Here is a 17,435-nt window from a genome sequence, read left to right as displayed (position 1 = left end):
CGCCCGCCATGCTCGCGATACAAAAACCCTCGCGCCAGACGGCCGCCGCCGCCGTGCCGACATGCACGCCGAACCTCCTGCCCTGCCGCGTCCACCACGACGGCCCTGTCAATGCTGCGGAGCGGTATTGGGCGCCTAGCTCCTCTGCGCGTGCACCTGATGCCACCACCACAACCACCCTCGCTGATACCGCCCCCGCCGCCGCCGCCCCCACCGATACCGCCTCCATCGTCGCCGACACCGCACCAACGGCATATTTCCGCGGGCGCAAGCTGCGCGGCAAGAGCGTCGCGGTGCCGGAGGGGTGGCGGGGCGTGGTTGTGCAGCGGGTGGAGCGGACGCAGGGACAGAGCGATGGCTCGATGCGGGGAGAGGAAGACGAGGGCGAGGGCGAGGAAGAGGCGGGCGTGATGGAGGAGGTGGGCCGGTTTGGGGAGGTGGTTGTTTGGGAGCAGGAGGGCATGGGGGAGGACGAGGACGCGTACGCCAAGGGGTTGGGGGAGTGGGTGGGCTTTGCTGAGGTGGTGAGTTCCATGTTTTGTTTTTGCTGTGTGGTTGTTTGTTCGTTTATGTGTGTGGGTGTGGGCTGACGAGAGGGTGTTGTGTAGATGCATTCGACGACGGCGAAGGGAGGGAGCTCGTAATGCCTGGGGACGCATACATGACACGACGCAACGCTTCAGACCGAGGAAGGAAGGACAACACGGCTATCGATCTGTCTCATCATTCCCACCCGCCTTCTCCGCCCTCTTCCTCTCGCGATCCCACGCCCTCTGCTCCTTCAAAAACGCCTCCTTCCGCGCCTTATACCCCTCATGATCTCTACACCTCGCCAACGTGTCCCTAAAAACAGCCGCAGCCGCCAATTTGTCCTCCTGGCCCTCATGGCCCTCACTCTTGGGCAGCTCCGCCCCAGAGCCACGAGTGTACTTGCGGCCGCCGGCGTGGTTCGCGTAGCGCATAGCGCGCGTCATGCCCATCTGCACGAACTTGCGCGCCATGTCCATGCCGACGAAGTCGTCGGCCGCGTCGTACGCCAAGAAGCGCGCGTACAGCGCGGCGGCGCTGGTGCGCGCGAGCGCGGGCGTGCGGAACCGCCACAGTGGCAGCAGCGCCGATTTGTACGGCTCGTAAGTTAGGACGCCCGTTTCGCCGCGCCCGATCCGGTAGCTTAGGTGACTTAGGCGTAGCGGCGTCGTGGGTTTGGGCGTGGGCGTGGCCATTTGCGCGGGCGTGCGTGGTGGGTTTGGGGCGCTGGTGGGTGGTGTGTCGGAATGGTGGATGGGTTGGTTGGTGTGGTAGTTTGCTTACGGGTGCACTGGAGGGTGGAAGTAACACATATAGGCCTGTCACCACTTGAGACATACACAATTACCTTATGTATAGCAAGTACCTCTAGAGTACAAAGAGCACGATTGCGCCAATGACGTCTTCGACTCCAGCACGCGATCTCCAACCTGTGCTCAGCGCGGAAACCAGATCGATTCAGCCTTTCCGCTGCAGCATGCGCCTAGCTTCGCAAGCCCAATCACGCATCTGCGAAACATTATCACCTGCGCAAACAAATCAGATCCAAATCGTGTCGTGAATAGCGGTCCAAGCGTCCTCACAAGAGCCCGCCACGCCCGCCAACCGTGGGGTCAGCCAGCCCCCACGACACCCAAAAATTAACAAGTTATAAAAGCATTACACCACATCATTCGCCCATCAAGGTCCTGCGCAAAGCAGGCTGCCCTTCAATCTCTGGTTGTGTAGTGTAGTGGTGAGCACTCCGGATTTTGATCACATCAAAATCGAACACTATTTCCGGCAACCCCGGTTCGATCCCGGGCACGACCTTTCTTTTTGGGAATTTTTTGCTTTTGGCTTTGGTGAGATAGATGGGTGTGGGTGATTGGGTGGGACGCGCTGATTTGTTTTATGTTTTGGCCCTTTGGAGGAGAGATACTGTACGGTGGGTAATGAGATAGATATGTAGAAGAGGGTAGTTTGGCTTGGTTGTGATTGTGTGCTTGGGATATAAGTTTTTATTTTGTTTTGGGGGTTGGTTAAAAATAAAAAATATAAAATTTTGTTGGCGAATGGACAAACAACGAACAACTCGCATATTTTGGAAATTTCAATATCGCTCTCATGAATATTTAATGATACATATAAATTGATGTTTAGAAGTAGCTGTGCTAGTTTTGTCTTGCGCTAAGGTAGGTAAGTATATCTCTAAATCTTCATCCTCTTGTCTGATTTCTTCCCTTCTTTCCAAAAATTTCCAGCAATCATGCCCTTCACCAGCCTGGCGCTGGTCGTCCCCTCTCAACACGTCAAAACAGTCAAAACCGCACTGGAAGAGCAAGGAAACCTAGACCGCGGGCGCAAGATCAGCCCATACCAAGATGGCGGAAGCAGCGCAGCTGAGAAGAAGTTCCTCGTGCCCGTGGCCACCGACGACCACGGCGCAGCATCCAACGGCAACGAAGCGACGACGACGCCAACGTCGTCAGCACCAGAAGCCGTCAAAGCCGCGCTGCTACAGCACCTGGGCCAAGAGATCCTCGACCGCGTCGCTGTCATCGAACTCCAAGAGGACGCGGGCACCAACACGCCTCCCCGCGCCAGGAAAGATGTCAACCCGCTGCAAGCGGCAGCGCGGAAATGGCTGCAATCACAATCACAAGAACAACTGCTCTCGTCCCTAAACCCCCACATCAACATCGACGACCTCGTCAACGCCCTCCCCCCAACCTACTCCGTGTACCCGCCGCTGCTCCTCCTCCCCGCCACCACCTTCGCCGCGCCGCCCTGGCGCGCCCTCCTGAGCGCCCTCTCCCCCGCCCACACCAGCGAGCTGTACGCCGCGCTCGCGCACGCCCTGCACGCGACCCACGTCGCTGTCAACGCGCCCATCGCTGCGCAGACACCCGCTCCTTCTTCAGCAGCTGATGGCTCCGCTGCCGCTGCCGCTGCCGCTGCCGCGCCCAACATCCTCCGCAGCCCGAGCGGCCTGCGCCCGCTTCTGGGAGACTTTGGCTTGGGCAGTAATGGCACGGCGTCGTCGCCCCAGCAACATCCCACGCCCGCGCACTTCGCCGCCGCGTTCTGGGTCCGCGCGCGCCAGAACGGCATCGTGCAGGCGTGGGCGCCCGTGCACACCATGTTCAGCCGGGGCAACGTGAAGGAGAAGGCGCGGGTGCTTGGGTTTGCGCAGTGCGGTAGCAACGGCAATGGCAGCGGCAGTAACAGTAGCAACGGCAGTAGCGGTAGCGGTAGCGGCAGCGACGCAACAGCCGTCGACCTCTATGCCGGGATCGGGTATTTTTCGTTTTCGTACCGGCGCGCCGGCGTGCGCAAGGTGCTGGGGTGGGAGCTCAATCCGTGGAGCGTGGAGGGGCTGAGGCGGGGGGCGGGGGCGAACGGGTGGGGCGTTAGGGTCGTGGATGAGGAGGCTGAGGGGCGGGAGGGTGCGGGTGGTGGTGCTGCTGTTAGTGACGGTGGAGCTGATGCTGAAGATGGAGGCAGTGAAGGCGGGAAAAGAGGCAGCGTGCCCATCACCATCGGCGACGAAGACTTCCTCGTCTTCCGCGAATCCAACGTCCACGCCCTCGACCGCATCCGCGCCTTGCGCGCCTCGCTGCCCCCCATCCGCCACGTCAACTGCGGGCTGCTGCCGACGTCGCGGGGCAGCTGGACCACGGCGGTCGAGGCGGTCGATCCTGGTTTAGGGGGGTGGGTGCACTTGCACGAGAACTTTGGCGTTGGGGAGATCGAGCAGAAGGCCGGGGAGACGGTGGCGGAGGTGCGGAGGCTCGTGGGGGTGCTTGCGGAGAGCCGGGGAGGAAGTCCTGAATGTGTACAGGACGTGGCGTTGCTCCATGTCGAGCGCGTCAAGACGTATGCCCCCGGCGTCGTGCATTGCGTTTTGGATATTTTTGTCCCGCCTACGGCGCTGCCCGTGGCGTCTATGTAGGAGATAAACAATACTATTACATACAAGCATGCCGTTGCCATTACCGTCATTCGTCGCGTATTTCAAAACCTCGTTGCTAGAATTGTACACCCAAGTCAAGCCTGATTGCCCCTCAACGCCTGATGCCCGCAGTTGCAGTCCAGAAGGCCGCAATGGACCATCGTCAAAGCCATGCACACGCTTCTTCGTCTAGTGGCCGACTCTGCGGAACTTGGCAGGGATGTTGGAGTCGACAATCATCATCTTCTCCTGCCTCTCAAGCTTCTCCCTCGCCTCATCCAGCATATCATGTTTCTTGAAATGTTCGATATCCTCCGGGTGGATAAGGTCCTCCTCCTTAACGTCGTCGCCACCATGGTATTTCTCAAAATGGTGGATTTCATACTCGTACTCGTCGTCGCCATGGTGGCCAGGCCCGGTGCCAAAATCAGGCAGCACGACGCCGGCGGCGTTGCCGATGGTGAACTCGGCAAACGTGATGTCGCCCGACATGTCCTTGTCGTAGAGGTCGAAGACGATCTTGACGACCTCGTCCTTCTTCGCCTGCGGAATGTTCTTGGCCGACTCGTCCAGCAGCCCGTACGTCTTGCGCACGTCGTCGGGCGACCATTTGCCTGTCCCGTCGTAGTCGTGCAGGTTGAAGAAGACGCCCGCGTCGAACGAGTTTATGTGGTGCTCCTCTGTCGCCCTGTCAGTGCTGTTTCGGCGTCGCATGCGCGGATATTGTCCATCGGTCTCGCCCAGCCTCGTGCGAGCATCCTCGCGTTCTCAATGCCGGATTGCGTCCTTACCTGCCATATGCCGCGTGGCCCAGTCGGCATTGTCTGCCACGGGCACCTGCTCGCCATGCGCGTGCACGTTAGAGATCAATGCCACGAGGCCAATGCTGAGGGTGTTGGACAGCTTCATCTTCGCGCGAAACGTTTGTCGAAGGACGGCGGGAAAGAGAAGGGGAGGTAGGAGGGTTTGTCCGTGGGCGTCGAGAGCAGCGGCGGCGGCGAGTTATGCTGGAAGCTCGTGCATCCCTGCACCCCCTGGGGATCGGCGCCGCTTGTCAACACGTCATAAGCCAATCACAACCGAGCGCCAGTGGTGATGCCAAAGCCTAAAAGTAGTGAACCAATCCATTATATTCATGACTGAATCAAGACTGAACGAGAATCCCATGCTTTGCTTCTATCAGAGGTATTTACTACAAAAGCCCAGAAAGCCATCCGCAAATTCGTGCCAGCCACTTATCCCTTTATGTAGCACTTCGATATCGGCCAAGATGCTCTCCATCTTCGCTATCAATGCCTCTGACGTCTCTCCCGCACTGACCTTTGCAGCATCCACACGCAAGAGACTCTGCAGTCCCTCTGGACCAACTCCCAGGGAACTCGAAAAGGCCTCCTTGAAGCTGCTCAACTTTCCCGTTGGGCGTGGCTTGAAAGCGTTCCAGACGACCACCCAGGAATCATCGCAGACATAATTCTCGTCCTGCTTATTTCATGCTGTTAGCTTCCTCACCATATATAAGAACCGGAACAACCTGCCTCTTTCAAATTTGGAGATTCGATGAGATAGGCATGTCTGCAGGCCTTTAGGCTTGTTTTGGCGAGCTCGGTAGCCTCTTTGCCGAGTTCCTCAGTAGCCTTCAAAAGAATCTTGAATTCCCTTGTTAACTCCCCAAGCGTCTCCTCGTATTCCACTGCTTTGCAGTATACCCGAAATTTGGCCTCATCGTCCTTCAGCTCCGCGTAGACATTTTGCTTCTCAGTGCCATTCCTGATGATACTGTGGACATCCTTTGGAATGATTTGACGATATGCTTCGTATTTGTCAGAGTGCTTTTCCACATTCGTCAAGGCCTCGATGATTGTTTGTATGTCTTGTTTGAGCTCCTCCGTATCGGTCCCTTTGTTTCCGGTACCTGTTTCAGCTGCTACACGGAGCGTGTTGAGCGCAGTTTTGGCAGCTTTGATGTGATCATTTCGCAAGTTTGCCAAATCTGCCATTTCTCGACTGGTGTTCCGAAACTTGATCTCGATGCGCCTTAGCTGGGAGACGGTTGAATTGATCAACTGACGGTCGTGGTTTTGATTTCCCACGTCTACATTGTCGAAAGGTGCGTACAGGGGGATATCGAGCTCGGCTGGAACAATCGATACGCCAGAGAAGTCTTCCAACGGAGCATGATACTTCTCTGGCAGTAACTGAGAAAGAAACTCGAATTTGCTGAGGTAGCCGCTATGAGTCCGGTAACGATATGGTTTGAATGAATCTTTGAAGAAATAATGAACCGCTGGCAAGACGATAATCAAAGCTAAGAGAAGCCACCCGAGTTGACGCCAGAGGGACGTCCGTTGCCCATTTTCAGCTCGAATTTGCTTCAGTACGGTCGGCGAGCTCGGTGCTAAGGAATGCTTGCGGTAGCGTTGCCTGAGGAAGCTGTCATCGGACTTTGTGTCGGGGGAAAACTCGACGGTTGACATCTCTGAGGGGTTCCGCCAAAACGTTGATGGGTTCCATGAAGACATGATGCTCGTGGTGATGAAGGACCGTGGGTATCTCTGCTACAAGATTTCTGTCTCCCATGGTTCTGCCTTTGTCAGTGAGAACACGGCTTAGCGTTGCAAACGGGTTCAGCTATTCATTGTTCATCCTATTGATTAGTTTCCGGTTGTCGGTCTTCAATGGCCATCGGTGTCGTCAGAACAAAGAAAATCATTCGACACCCGGATATTGATACTGGGCATCTTGGCAAGCAGACAAGAATTCGCGGGTAACAGTCTGCTGCCTGATTCTTGAGGCAGAGGTATCCCCGCGATCAACATGGTGTTGAAGTGGAGCCTGGCACGCCTGGGAGCGGGAGCGAAGGCGGTGGAGAAAATGTCGGGGATTTGACCAACCGAGGAAAGCTTGGCGACAAAAGTTACCGGTCTAGATGAGTGCGAGCAGGTCGACGAGTCTCAACCTTCGCAAGCTCGTGCTGCGAAGATGAGCAAACGTACTGCAGTGCCGGCCGATGGGGAGCCGCAGTTCGAGAAGCGCCATGTCAAACGTCCGAGGCTTGACGCGCCACGAGGGCCACCTCCCAAAGCGGAGGAGATTCACTCCAGCCGCCAGTTACAACAGCTGCTTACCTTCCAGCAGGATGCGATTCAACAAGTCAGGAACGGTATGCATGACCGCAGTTTTGTGGGATCATCGGCGCTAACGAAAATATTTCAAAGGTATCCAAAGCCTGAAGGTCTTCCTCGAATCCATCGTGTACCCTACCGACGACTCCTCCGTCTCGCGGCAGAGAGCCATACTTCGAGAATTTTTAGAAACACAGAAACCGAGAGTCGCAGACAAGGATGCGCCGTTCCTCTCGAATCTCATGCAGACTTGGAGTTTTGCTGAACAGTCGAACAACGATCACCTATCCTCGGCCGTCGTCTCTGTGCTTGCGCTACTTCTCAAAACTCTGTCCACCCATGTCGATCTCCAGGAGCCCGGTTTACAATTGTGTCGCACAATTCTCCAGCCTGCGCAGTTGAAGCTGGTCTCGCGAGGTCTCTCGGCACCGAAACATAAGGAGCATGTCATATCGCCATGTCTTCGATTATTGACGGAGGTCGTATCATTCGACGGCGGCGCGGTATCTAAACAGGTGTACTCCAAGCGGGACTTCACATTCGATGCGAAGATCCTTGCGCGGAATCTTGGTATCCGGAGGTCTGCGGAAGATGCGGCCAAAGACAGGCGCAAGCCTGCGGTCCGTACCAATGCTGTCAAATACCTGCTAGCAAACTTCAGACTTCAAAATGAAGGTGTCAAAATGGACATCCTGAAACAAGGTCTGGTGTTGAAAGCGCTGTTCGATCATATCCGAGATGATCCCCCAGAGGTCGCTACGGAGATTCTGCAGGTGGTGAAGTCTCACATCATAGCCGACAAAGAAATTCCCAGGTCTAGCAAAAGCCACGTGCTAAACGATCGCGCATTGGCAAGTATAGCATGCTTGTACCGGGTTGAGCAAGCGGAAGACGATTCGGAAGAGAAATCTCTCGATGTCGTTGCCCATCAATTCCTGTTACAAGTTTGCACATCCTCGGAGTCTGGTGTGCTTGTGCCATCCTCCGGATGGTACCCTCCAGGCACTGATAAAGATCTTGAAAAAGATGATCAGCAAGAGGTTGAAGATTCGAACATTAATCTTGGTTTGGATTCCCTCGAATGGTATGAGAGATACCGCGGTCGCGTGATCATCAGGAACCCTACTCTTGCGACCTTCATGCAAGGTCTCCGCCCCCATGGAAATAAGCTTGAGCAGGAGCTTGTCCTAGCCATCTTTGATGCCTGCCCGGAACTCTTTGCCGACTATTTTTTCAAGAAAACCAACTTTCCATTTGATCCTAAGCTCACCGCTACATGGATCGGTTATTCTTCCTTCCTTTTCTCTGCTATACAACTCCACGTTCCCCATTTCCTTGGACGCAAAGACAGCTATGCGACTGTTCCGCCACCTGTCTCGATAGTCATAGAGAATCTTCTACCACAGCCTCTTACCCAGAAGGCCTTGACTAGGTGCTTGAACCAAAACTCCGATCTCATTACCTTTTTCGCCATCCGTTTGCTCACGATAGCTTTTCAAAAACTGGAACTTGTCTTGCAGGAGTTTAAGAAGGCATCATCAAAGCAACAGCACACACTTTGGGATCAAGCGGCGGAGCGGCTTGTATCTGAATTCACTCAGCGGTGCCCGAAGATGAAAGACGTTATCTCCGCTTTCCGCAATACCAATGAGGAAAACCTGATGCAACGAGAGGCCGCTACCAGACTCTTATCGATGTACTATGTTGTCATCCCTCAGGTTGCTTTAGACGAAAAGTTTGACGTCTCGATGGCTTTGGCCACTGCACTTCACCGAGTTGAGAAGCAAGCAGTGTCCGGGGAAGAAGGCGGAGTTCAGCTGTTGGAACTCGGCCATTTGGTGCAAATCGCACGTCATGCACCGGATATGCGTTGGTGGCAAAAGCCGGAATCGCTTCAATTCTCTCCTTTCACGTCTGTTCTGAAAGTTCTCGCCAGCTCTCCCGATGCGGCGTCAGCAGGGTCGATCGCACAATTGTTGTCTTCAGTCGTTCGCGATCAAGGCATCCTCCAGGCCGCTACACAGCCTTCTGCATTTGATGCGTTTGTCACAAGCCTGAGAACATCGGAAGGTGCGCCTATTGCTGACGCTGTATTCAGCTTTCTTGATGACTGCTTTGGACGACTCGTGAGGAAGCCAATCAAGTATCAAGATGATCTTGACACCCTTGCCATGGATCGAGCCGAAGGGAGCAACGTCAGCTTGCTACTGCTGACCGTTGCGGAGCAGTGGCCATTTGTTGTCAAGTCAGGAAGTGATGTCTCGTCAAAGGTGGCTGGTTGGCTTGCAAGCTTTTTGACTCTACTTCAGCAGATCGGAGAGGACAGAGTTGTTTTACAATCTGTTTTGGATAAAGTCTTGAAAGCGGCGGCAGGTGCTTCCTATCAGAAGACTTTGAAAAAGGCGCTCAAGCAACGCGATGCTGTCGAAGTCAAGCAATTTGCCGATAACGCGGAAGATAGGCTGTCACTCGACAAAAACATGTCTTCAGCTATCGAAAACGATGCAGAGGACGATGTAGCAACCTCGCTCGAGTTACCGCCTGAAGAAGACGAGAACCATCCTGGACTGCACAAATGGATTCAGAAAGAAGTGGAGGAAGCTGTGGACGATGGTAACATCGGGGACCTGATATTATGTCTCTGTTCTACACACACAGCTATTCGGAAACAGGCATTGAGCAATTTGCAGAAGCTCATGTCCAAAGTACAGGTACGTTGCATAACTTTGACTACAGATGATCATTAGCTGACACGTGCTGCCAGTCTTCAAACTATGAGGAGAAAGAGATGATGTATCTCTTGTTAGGTGAAACCGTGGAGACCGCCAGGGAAATCATACATGAGAAGCAGTTTCCCTATGTGGCGGGCGTCTTTGCGACGCACGCCGTGACCGTCATTGCCGATCCCACGCATTTCATGTATCCTAAAGTCAGCGCCTTCCTCACGAAAGGACCGTCATGGAACATCGGCAGGATACCATCTTCTTGGGCGGAAAAAATCATACTCAACCCTCCCGAGGACGACAACGCTTACTGGAAAGAGGTCGACTGGCTCCTTGATTTTTTCGTTGACGGGCTACGCATACCCGAGGACATGGAGATTTTCCGCGCGCGCAACGTCTTCGAACGCATACTTGCGCTGTACACGTTTACCAACGTGTCACAAAAGACACGTGAGAAGATCATTCGCCTGGTGTTTCGGGCGGCAGCAGTCGGAGGCAGCACGACATTGATTACCAGATCGGGCGTTCTGAGCTGGATCGAGATGCAGTTGGTCTCCAAGACAGGCAACGCGGCCGTCCTCCGCCAACTTGCGGCGCGTTTGTATGAGACCTGCGATCAGGGCAGGGTAGAGGAGTGGAGTCACGGCGGAGCCAAGAGCGACGTGCAGAGGATAACAGGGAGTTAAGTGGGCATAAAATTTTTGTAAGTAGCAAGTTGTTTTATCTGATAGGACCAGAAGTCCACCGCCGAAAGCCGCTGGGCGCCGCGTAGGCTCGTGGCGAAAGCTATCCAATTATCAGAGAACACCGCAGTTTGCAGCATGCGGGCCCGGCCCGTAGGGGACCATTCAGATCTCGAGGTCGGCAGAAGCCCCAGGATATCTTCACTATTGTGGCGGCAGGTGCATATGCGTTGCGTTAGACGAGACATGAGGTGTTTCCCAAGCCCAAAGGACGCTAATATGGCTCGTACTGCCTTGTCGTGCTGCTGGTGGCTAGCGTGCGTCTGATAAGGGCGTTGACTTGTTCTTTCCCGCTGTTTTCCTTCTGTCAAGGTGGCGTATTGTTCTTTTCCAGTCTGCTTATTGGCGTCAAAAAGCAAAGCTAACTTGGTCAGGAGTGTCGCATACGCTCTTGGTGACATCAGTCAACGGGCTTGGTTTAGGAGCATGTGCTATACTAATCGACGACAACGATTACATTGCAGCACCTACCGATGAATCATCCCGCAACCCATACCCCGCACTAAAGGCTTCCTTCCCCCGACGTGAACATTGAGTCTTCCATCACTGACACCATGGCCACTATCAGCAGCTTCACCTGGACTCTCTACAAGACTTGTATGCGATCACCTCTTGACTGCAGCTCGGGTTTACGAGTCTGACGACTTTGCAGGCAAAAGGAACGCCCCGGAGCTATCAAGGGAAGGCATGCTTGCCCGCTTCCGCGGCATCCGGCAAGGGAGGCACTGACGCGCAACAGTCAACGAACTCCGTGCCGCTATCCAAGAGTTTGAAGAGGAGACCAACGGCCCCCAGACCTCTTTCCTCTCCCGGCTGAGTCCGCCACTTAAAGACGAGTACAGGCGTCTAGTGGGAGAGTGTGTCACAGACCTGCAAGAACTCAGCCAGCTCATCCAGTGTCGGAAGCAATGCCTCCGACAAAACGACATCGCCGGCGCCGAAAATGCGATGTCGTCCTTGACGGCTCTGAGGCCGAGGCTTCTCGAGCACGCTGCGTCATTCACGAGCCTTCAGGAAGCAATAGAGAACGTCGATGCTGAAGGGCAGGGGGGCTCGTTCTCGCCCGTGCAGGAACCTGCGTCGCCAGAGCCGCAGCCCATACCCATTCGCTCACTAAGCCGGGCGTCGCGAAAAGAGCTCAGACGGTCCAAGACGCACCAAGCCTATGTCGAGAGCGTGATCGACAGCGACGACGACATCTTCCTCACGACGCCGACCGACGAAGCCTTTGAGCCTGAAATCATGACCCCCGACGAGCCGACGCCCTATGATCAGCCGCCCGAGCCCCCGCCAGAGCCCCCGTCGCCTCTGGTGCAAGAAGTCTACGACCCGATCGAGACAGTGCAGCATGTGCCTGGGTCGTTCCCGGAGTCTGATGCGCATCCTGCTCCTCCCAAAGAACGAACCCGCTCGGTGCGCAGGAGGAAACAGCCACCGCTGGAAATCCATCAGGATATGGCACCCTCGCCTGTTGTCAGAGCGCTGGAACGTGCTGCGCCTGTCAGGCTGGCGCGCATCCATACTGCCGCCGGCACCAGCAATCGAAGGCCAGGGGTCTACTACCGCTACTCCGAGCAAACAGTGCCTCAACGGCCGGTTCTTCGACGGGCGCCCGAGACGGCTCCTGTGCGAGCAGAAGACAGCTCATCGCGGTGGAGCTCCGCAGCCACTTGCGGGCGATTCCGCGCAGAGACACCGGTACAAGAGCGGCCGCAAGTCAATCGTCAGAGGTCAGCGATGCGCAACATCAAGCGGAGTGAGAAGAGCACCGAAGAGCTCAAAGAGGAGATCCAGCGCGAAGAAGCCGCCAAGCGCAATAACCAGCGCCGGGTACGATTCGAGGACGAGAACCGATACAGCTACAGCCCGCCCAACCCGTTCCGCATCACCACGCCCCAGCAGCCCTGGCAGGCGTACCAAGAGACGCCGAACATGGCGCTCCAGCAGCAGCAGTCCGCGTACGCCGTGCCGCCGTACAACAATCTCGCTATGTACAACTCGGCGCCCTACTCCTACCAGACGTACGCCAACCCGCAATACCCCACCACCGGCACCGTGCAGCTGCCCGGCGGCAACCAGTTCGGCGGTTTTCCCTTCCCGCCCGCGTCGGGCTACTTCAACCATCCGCAGGCTGCGCTGCCTCCGCCCCAGACCCCGTGGTATGCCTTCTCGCCGCCGCCGGCATACAACGGGCCCTTCAGCCCACCTGTCCAGGCCCAGGCCCCGGTGCCGCAGCATTATGCGTATCAGCCCGCCGAGGCGGCCGTCCAGACCCATCCGCCTGTGCCTGTGCCTGTGTCGCAGCAGCCTGCTCCGGTTGCTGTGCAGCCGGCTGCGGCTAGCGCGCCAACCGTGCCGTCAGCACCGGCTGCTGCTGCTGCTGCTCCTTCTGCTGCTGCTGGTACGGTTGCGGAAGGCCAGAAGCCGGCGCGTAGGCCGGTCGAGGAGTATTTGAGGTACTTTGTCGTGGAGCCTTCTGGCTGCGTCCACATCAAGTATCGCCGACGGAGTGGGGCGCGTTCACCGTGAGAGCAGCTGTCAAAGACTAAGATTGAAAGGGTGGTGCTGTGAGTGTGTGTGTGTGTGTCCGTCTGTTGGTTGCAAGCGTCAGCGTCAGGGAATCAGGTTGGTTCTGGAGCTTTCATGTAGGTACTCCATAGGTGTTTGCTAGACGATATTGGGCTTGTTTCGTCAGGATTTAGGAGGTAGCAAACACATCCTATTGTGACCGGGCATGGTGACGGGCGACAATGGATTGCAGCTGCCCGTTAAGCTGTGGCGGTGGTGGCTAGTGCGCTGAGGCGAAAATGAGCACCTGCTCTCCTTGGACGCAACCCACCATCCGGCAGCCATTATAAAACCCCCCAGCCCCTCCAACGCTTCTTTTCCCCCAATTCCTCCTCTTGTGACGTTCTCCACGGTGGCCTCGAGCCCTGCGTTTTCCCTCCTCTTGGCGACGTAAGCGCATTCGCCGCGGTGCACAGTCACCACCCAGCTGCTCTCCCTCCAAGTTACCTCACCGCCGACAGGCCGACGAGCGCCCGCCTGCACATCTCCGCGACGCCGGCTCGTAACCAAACCTCGACCACCTGCACCGCAACCACGTCGCCCGTAACCCACCAGCTCCTCACGCCGACCGCCTCTTGAAGGTACCAGAATCCTCGTAGCGTGCTTTGACCTCACTCCTTGCTCTTGCACTCCGTCGGGAGTGCCCCGCGCGACGCAGACCTCACTCGACCACAACACCACCGACATTCCTGCTCGCTCAACCACCCAGCCCGCCCTTGTCGCATGAGTATCGACGTTCTCTGCTCTTCACCCTCGTCCTTCTCCATCCGCTTCTTCGCTTCTTCGCCCACCCAAGCCTAGTTGTCGAGTCGCCTCCGGTGGTGGCTCGCAGGTAGTCGTAATGGACATCATCCGTTACACCCCCGAGCAGCTCATGCAGCTCAGGGAGTCGCCGCTGGTCCACAAGCCGGAAGGGCTCCCCTCAATAGATCAATGGATGGAGTATGCCTCAGCCTCTCACCACTGCAACACACTAGCTCCAGTTCCACCATTGCTAACACATCGAAGGAATGCCAACGAGAATGGCCAACGCAACAAGACCCGCGCGCAGAACAACATTCGCGGTGACGACTCGACTGTCCAGGAGAACGGTGGGTCCCAGCGATCAACCCTCTTTCAGCCGAAGCATGGTATCCGTAACACAAACGCCGGTATGTGTCGAAGCGCCTGATCCGAGGTTTTTGCTAACGTAATGCTGCAGTCTCCGAAGACATCATTCTCGGACCTCCTAAGGTCGCATTCGCCTCATCATCACGTGTCCCCAAGCTTTCTGATCTGGACAAGGAGGAGGACGTTGCCCATGATCGCGCTAATCTCCGCGACAAGTTTTTCAAGGAGCGCGAGAGCGAAAAGAATAAGACCGGGACTAGCGCTGCTCGCCGTCCTGGACGTGAAGACCTTGAGGGGTGGATGAACGTTCGTGGCCGCCGGACATCCTTGAGCCAAGACGATCAAGAACAATTGGCCAGGATCGGTGAGCATAGAAGCCGGTTCAACCGCGACGGCGAGGAAGAAACGCCGCGTCGCAATGGCGCTGGACGCAATAGGTTCGAACAGCCTTGGGGTCGCGAGACTCCGGGCTCCAACGCCAAGGAGACCGATACTTCGCAACGTGGTTGGCGCGACCGTGAATGGACGAGAGGAAATCGCCTAGAAGAAGATCCGGAGTGGATGGACACGCCGGTGAAGAAGAAAGACGAAATTGGCATGGCCCGTTTCCAACGCCCAAAGGGCCCAGAGTGGCTTGAAGACGAATCGAAGGATGACAAGAAGCCGCATACCCAGGAGGACTTCCAGCGTTGGAAGGAGCGGATGAAGGCCAGTGCCTCTGGAAGTGACGACAAAGAGATCACTCCTGAGCCAGAAGTACCGTCCAAGGATACTCCACCAGTATCCTCAAAGCCCATCACTCCTCTTGTCTTCGAAGGGAAGGACATGTTCGGCATATTCGGCGCAGATCGCACCAAGCTGGATGCCCCAGCTACCACCGAAGGTACGCCAGCTCCTAAGCCGAAACCTGCGAAGGCATCCAGGTTTGCCAAGCTCTTTAGTCCACAGGAGGAGCAGCAACAACAGCAACAACAGCAACAACAGGCGCCTCCGCCATCGCAACCACCCGCAATGCAAGAGGCCAATGGGTCCAATGAAGACAAGGAAGGGTTCCAACGAATCCTCCAGATGCTTGGGAGTACGAACATTGCGTCGCAACCTCCCACTCCTGCCTCTGCCGCAAATAGTCGTAAGGCGTCAATGTTCCCTCCACCTGAACAACAGTCGCCAGCTCCCGAGCGCGAGACTGTGCCGTTGCAGCCGCAACCTCTCAGGCACCATATGCTACGCTCTAGGGAGGAAAAGGCAGGTTTCATCGAACAAGTGCTGGCGCCTCGTGGAACCCCGACGGAATTCAAGGGCCCTGGTGCTTTCGGACCGTACTCGCCGAGCATTGAACTTGGCCAAGGCCATGAGCAAGTCCGTAAGCCGGATGGCCGTGCAGAGTCGATTCGTTCGCCCGAGGAGCGCATCCAGGCTTCTCCTGCCGCTAGTGGAATGGGGCCATTTGGTATTCTTCAATCTTCGGCCGGCAATCAAGCTCCGCCGCCGGCTCAGCTGTCCCGCGATCGGGAGTTCTTGTTGAACCTCATGACACAGACTCAGCGGAACACGCCACCTCAACCCCAGAATGTGCGCCCGCCTCCTCCGGAGATCAACAACTTTGGCGGAATCTTCCTCGAGAACCAACCTCCGTTCCAGCAGAGGAAGCCCACGATGCCGCCTGGTCTTATGGAAGACAGACAGTTCCCTGAAAATGATATCCGTCATGAATCCAGAAGGACGGCGATCGAACATCCCTTGTCCTATGAGGAAACCATGAGACGTGCAAGGCGCTTTAACCTCCCTGTGGATCTTCACGACCCAGCTGTCCAAGAAGCCAGGCGTCGTAATGTCGATCTTGCGGCCCGCCCTCCTGTGGAGCATGTGATGCCGCCTGTGCCTCTCCGTTACGACCAGATGGGTGGCAATATGGGAATCCCTCAGCAACCGGCGTTTGACAGATACAGCCGGATGCCTTCCGCGATTCAGAACGAGAGACAGCCGCCAATGACGACCATGGCTCCGCCGCCAGGTCTTCCTCCTGCGCCTCCTGCGCGCGGTCCTCCCGGATTTGGAATGGGATCTATGCCTGGGTTCTCCGCTGGTGGCACTCCTATCGGTCATCCGAGCATTCAGGTTCAGCGTGGACCTCCGGGAACTGGACCAGCTGGTCCTGCAGGCATGTTTCCTCATGGGCCTCCGCCGCCCGGATATTTCTCTCCGCCCCCGCCTCCTGGATTCGCTCCTGGACCTGGGCCCATGCCTATGGGACTGGCGAGCCCTCCAGAGCAGCCAATGATGCGCATGCCCGCCGCTGGTCCTCCTCCTGGCATGATGCATCCGATGTTTGCCGATCGTCCCCTCGGCGCTAGAGGTCAGGGCCAGGGCCAGGGTCCATACGGCCTCTAGATGAACCAAGGGCGCTTGCGTAGCCTCTTTTCGGCTGAAGCTCCTCCACTCTTGCTGCAACCTCGATAGTTTATTACCGACAGTTTCCGAACTGAAAGGCAGATTTGATTGCGATCGAACATCTGCGTCTCTTTTCCGTGCCGGGTATTTGAGCAACATTTTCACCTGCTCTTGCCCTGATCTTTTCATGCCTGTCAACGTCTCTTTCCTGCTCGTGTTTGCTCAGTTAACTTTTTTTACCCAACGGTGGATACCCTTCGCATCGGCTTACCAGCGAGCTGAACGTACGGACGGACAGTGAATTGCTCTTTTCCCCCTTCTTTTTCTTCTTGCTTTGACATCTTTTTTTAACTCCCTTCAGAACTGTTTTTTCTTGTAATCGAACGCCAAAAACCAACCCTTTTGCCTTTTGCTAGTAGCGAGCGCGGAGTAAAGGATGATGGGAACTGAACTGCTGGACGATTGCACCTTTAACACGTATGGCGGTATATGGGGGTTTATAGCCTTTCCTTTCCTTTCTCTTGATCGTGCCACATCCATCAGGTCTGGGTGTGGGTTTATACGATTCGTACGAAAAAGACGGCGGGGTTTATGGGGGGGAAATGGGCATCAGGGGGACGGATGATGAGGATGATGCTGTTGCTGGCGTAGCTAGCAGACACTGATATTTTTCTTCTTCTTTTGCTGCTCGATATCGAGGACGGGAAAGGAAAACGATGCTTATAGCTGGCTGGAGAAGCGGGTGGGCGGGCATGTCAGATAGAGACAAGCAGGTGAATACCACAAATAAACATGGCTAAGAAGTCGTTGTGTGTCT

At 56.0% G+C, this 17,435-nt stretch overlaps 8 protein-coding genes and 1 non-coding gene across 9 annotated transcripts; 6 read left to right on the top strand and 3 right to left on the bottom strand.

Moving 5' to 3' along the window:
- Positions 1–8: 8 nt before the first annotated feature.
- K452DRAFT_215171 (uncharacterized protein) lies at positions 9–527 on the top strand (the record flags this gene model as incomplete). The annotated part of the gene is made up of 1 exon (XM_033536237.1): positions 9–527. A coding segment is annotated over one exon (519 nt), but the record flags the coding sequence as incomplete, so codon positions are not given.
- Positions 528–625: 98 nt separating this feature from the next.
- Positions 626–1,425, bottom strand: K452DRAFT_285947 (uncharacterized protein). Its single transcript, XM_033540199.1, has one exon. The coding sequence runs from the start codon at positions 1,221–1,223 to the stop codon at positions 708–710; it is 516 nt and encodes a 171-aa protein (XP_033399623.1). The 5' UTR covers positions 1,224–1,425; the 3' UTR covers positions 626–707.
- Positions 1,426–1,745: 320 nt separating this feature from the next.
- K452DRAFT_t56 lies at positions 1,746–1,839 on the top strand. The gene has a single exon. It is a non-coding gene; the product is annotated as a tRNA-Gln (tRNA).
- Positions 1,840–2,243: 404 nt separating this feature from the next.
- Positions 2,244–3,961, top strand: K452DRAFT_350275 (uncharacterized protein; the record flags this gene model as incomplete). The annotated part of the gene is made up of 3 exons (XM_033545643.1): positions 2,244–3,192; positions 3,271–3,467; positions 3,561–3,961. Exons 1-3 carry the CDS (start codon positions 2,276–2,278, stop codon positions 3,959–3,961), a joined length of 1,515 nt encoding a protein of 504 aa, XP_033399622.1. The 5' UTR covers positions 2,244–2,275.
- A 189-nt stretch (positions 3,962–4,150) lies between these two features.
- On the bottom strand, positions 4,151–4,870 carry K452DRAFT_224125 (uncharacterized protein; the record flags this gene model as incomplete). The annotated part of the gene is made up of 2 exons (XM_033536674.1): positions 4,151–4,641; positions 4,753–4,870. 2 exons carry the CDS (start codon positions 4,868–4,870, stop codon positions 4,151–4,153), a joined length of 609 nt encoding a protein of 202 aa, XP_033399621.1.
- Positions 4,871–5,466: 596 nt separating this feature from the next.
- Positions 5,467–6,480, bottom strand: K452DRAFT_357495 (uncharacterized protein; the record flags this gene model as incomplete). The annotated part of the gene is made up of 1 exon (XM_033546124.1): positions 5,467–6,480. The coding sequence occupies one exon, from the start codon at positions 6,478–6,480 to the stop codon at positions 5,467–5,469; it is 1,014 nt and encodes a 337-aa protein (XP_033399620.1).
- A 429-nt stretch (positions 6,481–6,909) lies between these two features.
- K452DRAFT_247410 (uncharacterized protein) lies at positions 6,910–10,649 on the top strand. Its single transcript, XM_033538060.1, has 3 exons — positions 6,910–7,121; positions 7,177–9,794; positions 9,848–10,649. The coding sequence occupies exons 1-3, from the start codon at positions 6,941–6,943 to the stop codon at positions 10,490–10,492; spliced, it is 3,444 nt and encodes a 1,147-aa protein (XP_033399619.1). The 5' UTR covers positions 6,910–6,940; the 3' UTR covers positions 10,493–10,649.
- A 148-nt stretch (positions 10,650–10,797) lies between these two features.
- K452DRAFT_357493 (uncharacterized protein) lies at positions 10,798–13,281 on the top strand. The gene is made up of 4 exons (XM_033546123.1): positions 10,798–10,861; positions 10,924–11,146; positions 11,202–11,234; positions 11,289–13,281. The coding sequence occupies exons 2-4, from the start codon at positions 11,104–11,106 to the stop codon at positions 13,076–13,078; spliced, it is 1,866 nt and encodes a 621-aa protein (XP_033399618.1). The 5' UTR covers positions 10,798–10,861; positions 10,924–11,103; the 3' UTR covers positions 13,079–13,281.
- A 677-nt stretch (positions 13,282–13,958) lies between these two features.
- K452DRAFT_296867 (uncharacterized protein) lies at positions 13,959–16,618 on the top strand (the record flags this gene model as incomplete). Its single annotated transcript, XM_033541956.1, has 3 exons — positions 13,959–14,059; positions 14,126–14,268; positions 14,319–16,618. The coding sequence occupies 3 exons, from the start codon at positions 13,959–13,961 to the stop codon at positions 16,616–16,618; spliced, it is 2,544 nt and encodes an 847-aa protein (XP_033399617.1).
- Positions 16,619–17,435: the final 817 nt, after the last annotated feature.

The sequence above is a fragment of the Aplosporella prunicola genome (genome assembly GCF_010093885.1).
Source record: "Aplosporella prunicola CBS 121167 unplaced genomic scaffold K452scaffold_8, whole genome shotgun sequence".
Lineage (NCBI taxonomy): Eukaryota > Fungi > Ascomycota > Dothideomycetes > Botryosphaeriales > Aplosporellaceae > Aplosporella > Aplosporella prunicola.
Note: the sequence above shows the minus strand (reverse complement) of the source record. Positions and strands in the feature narration are given on the sequence as shown.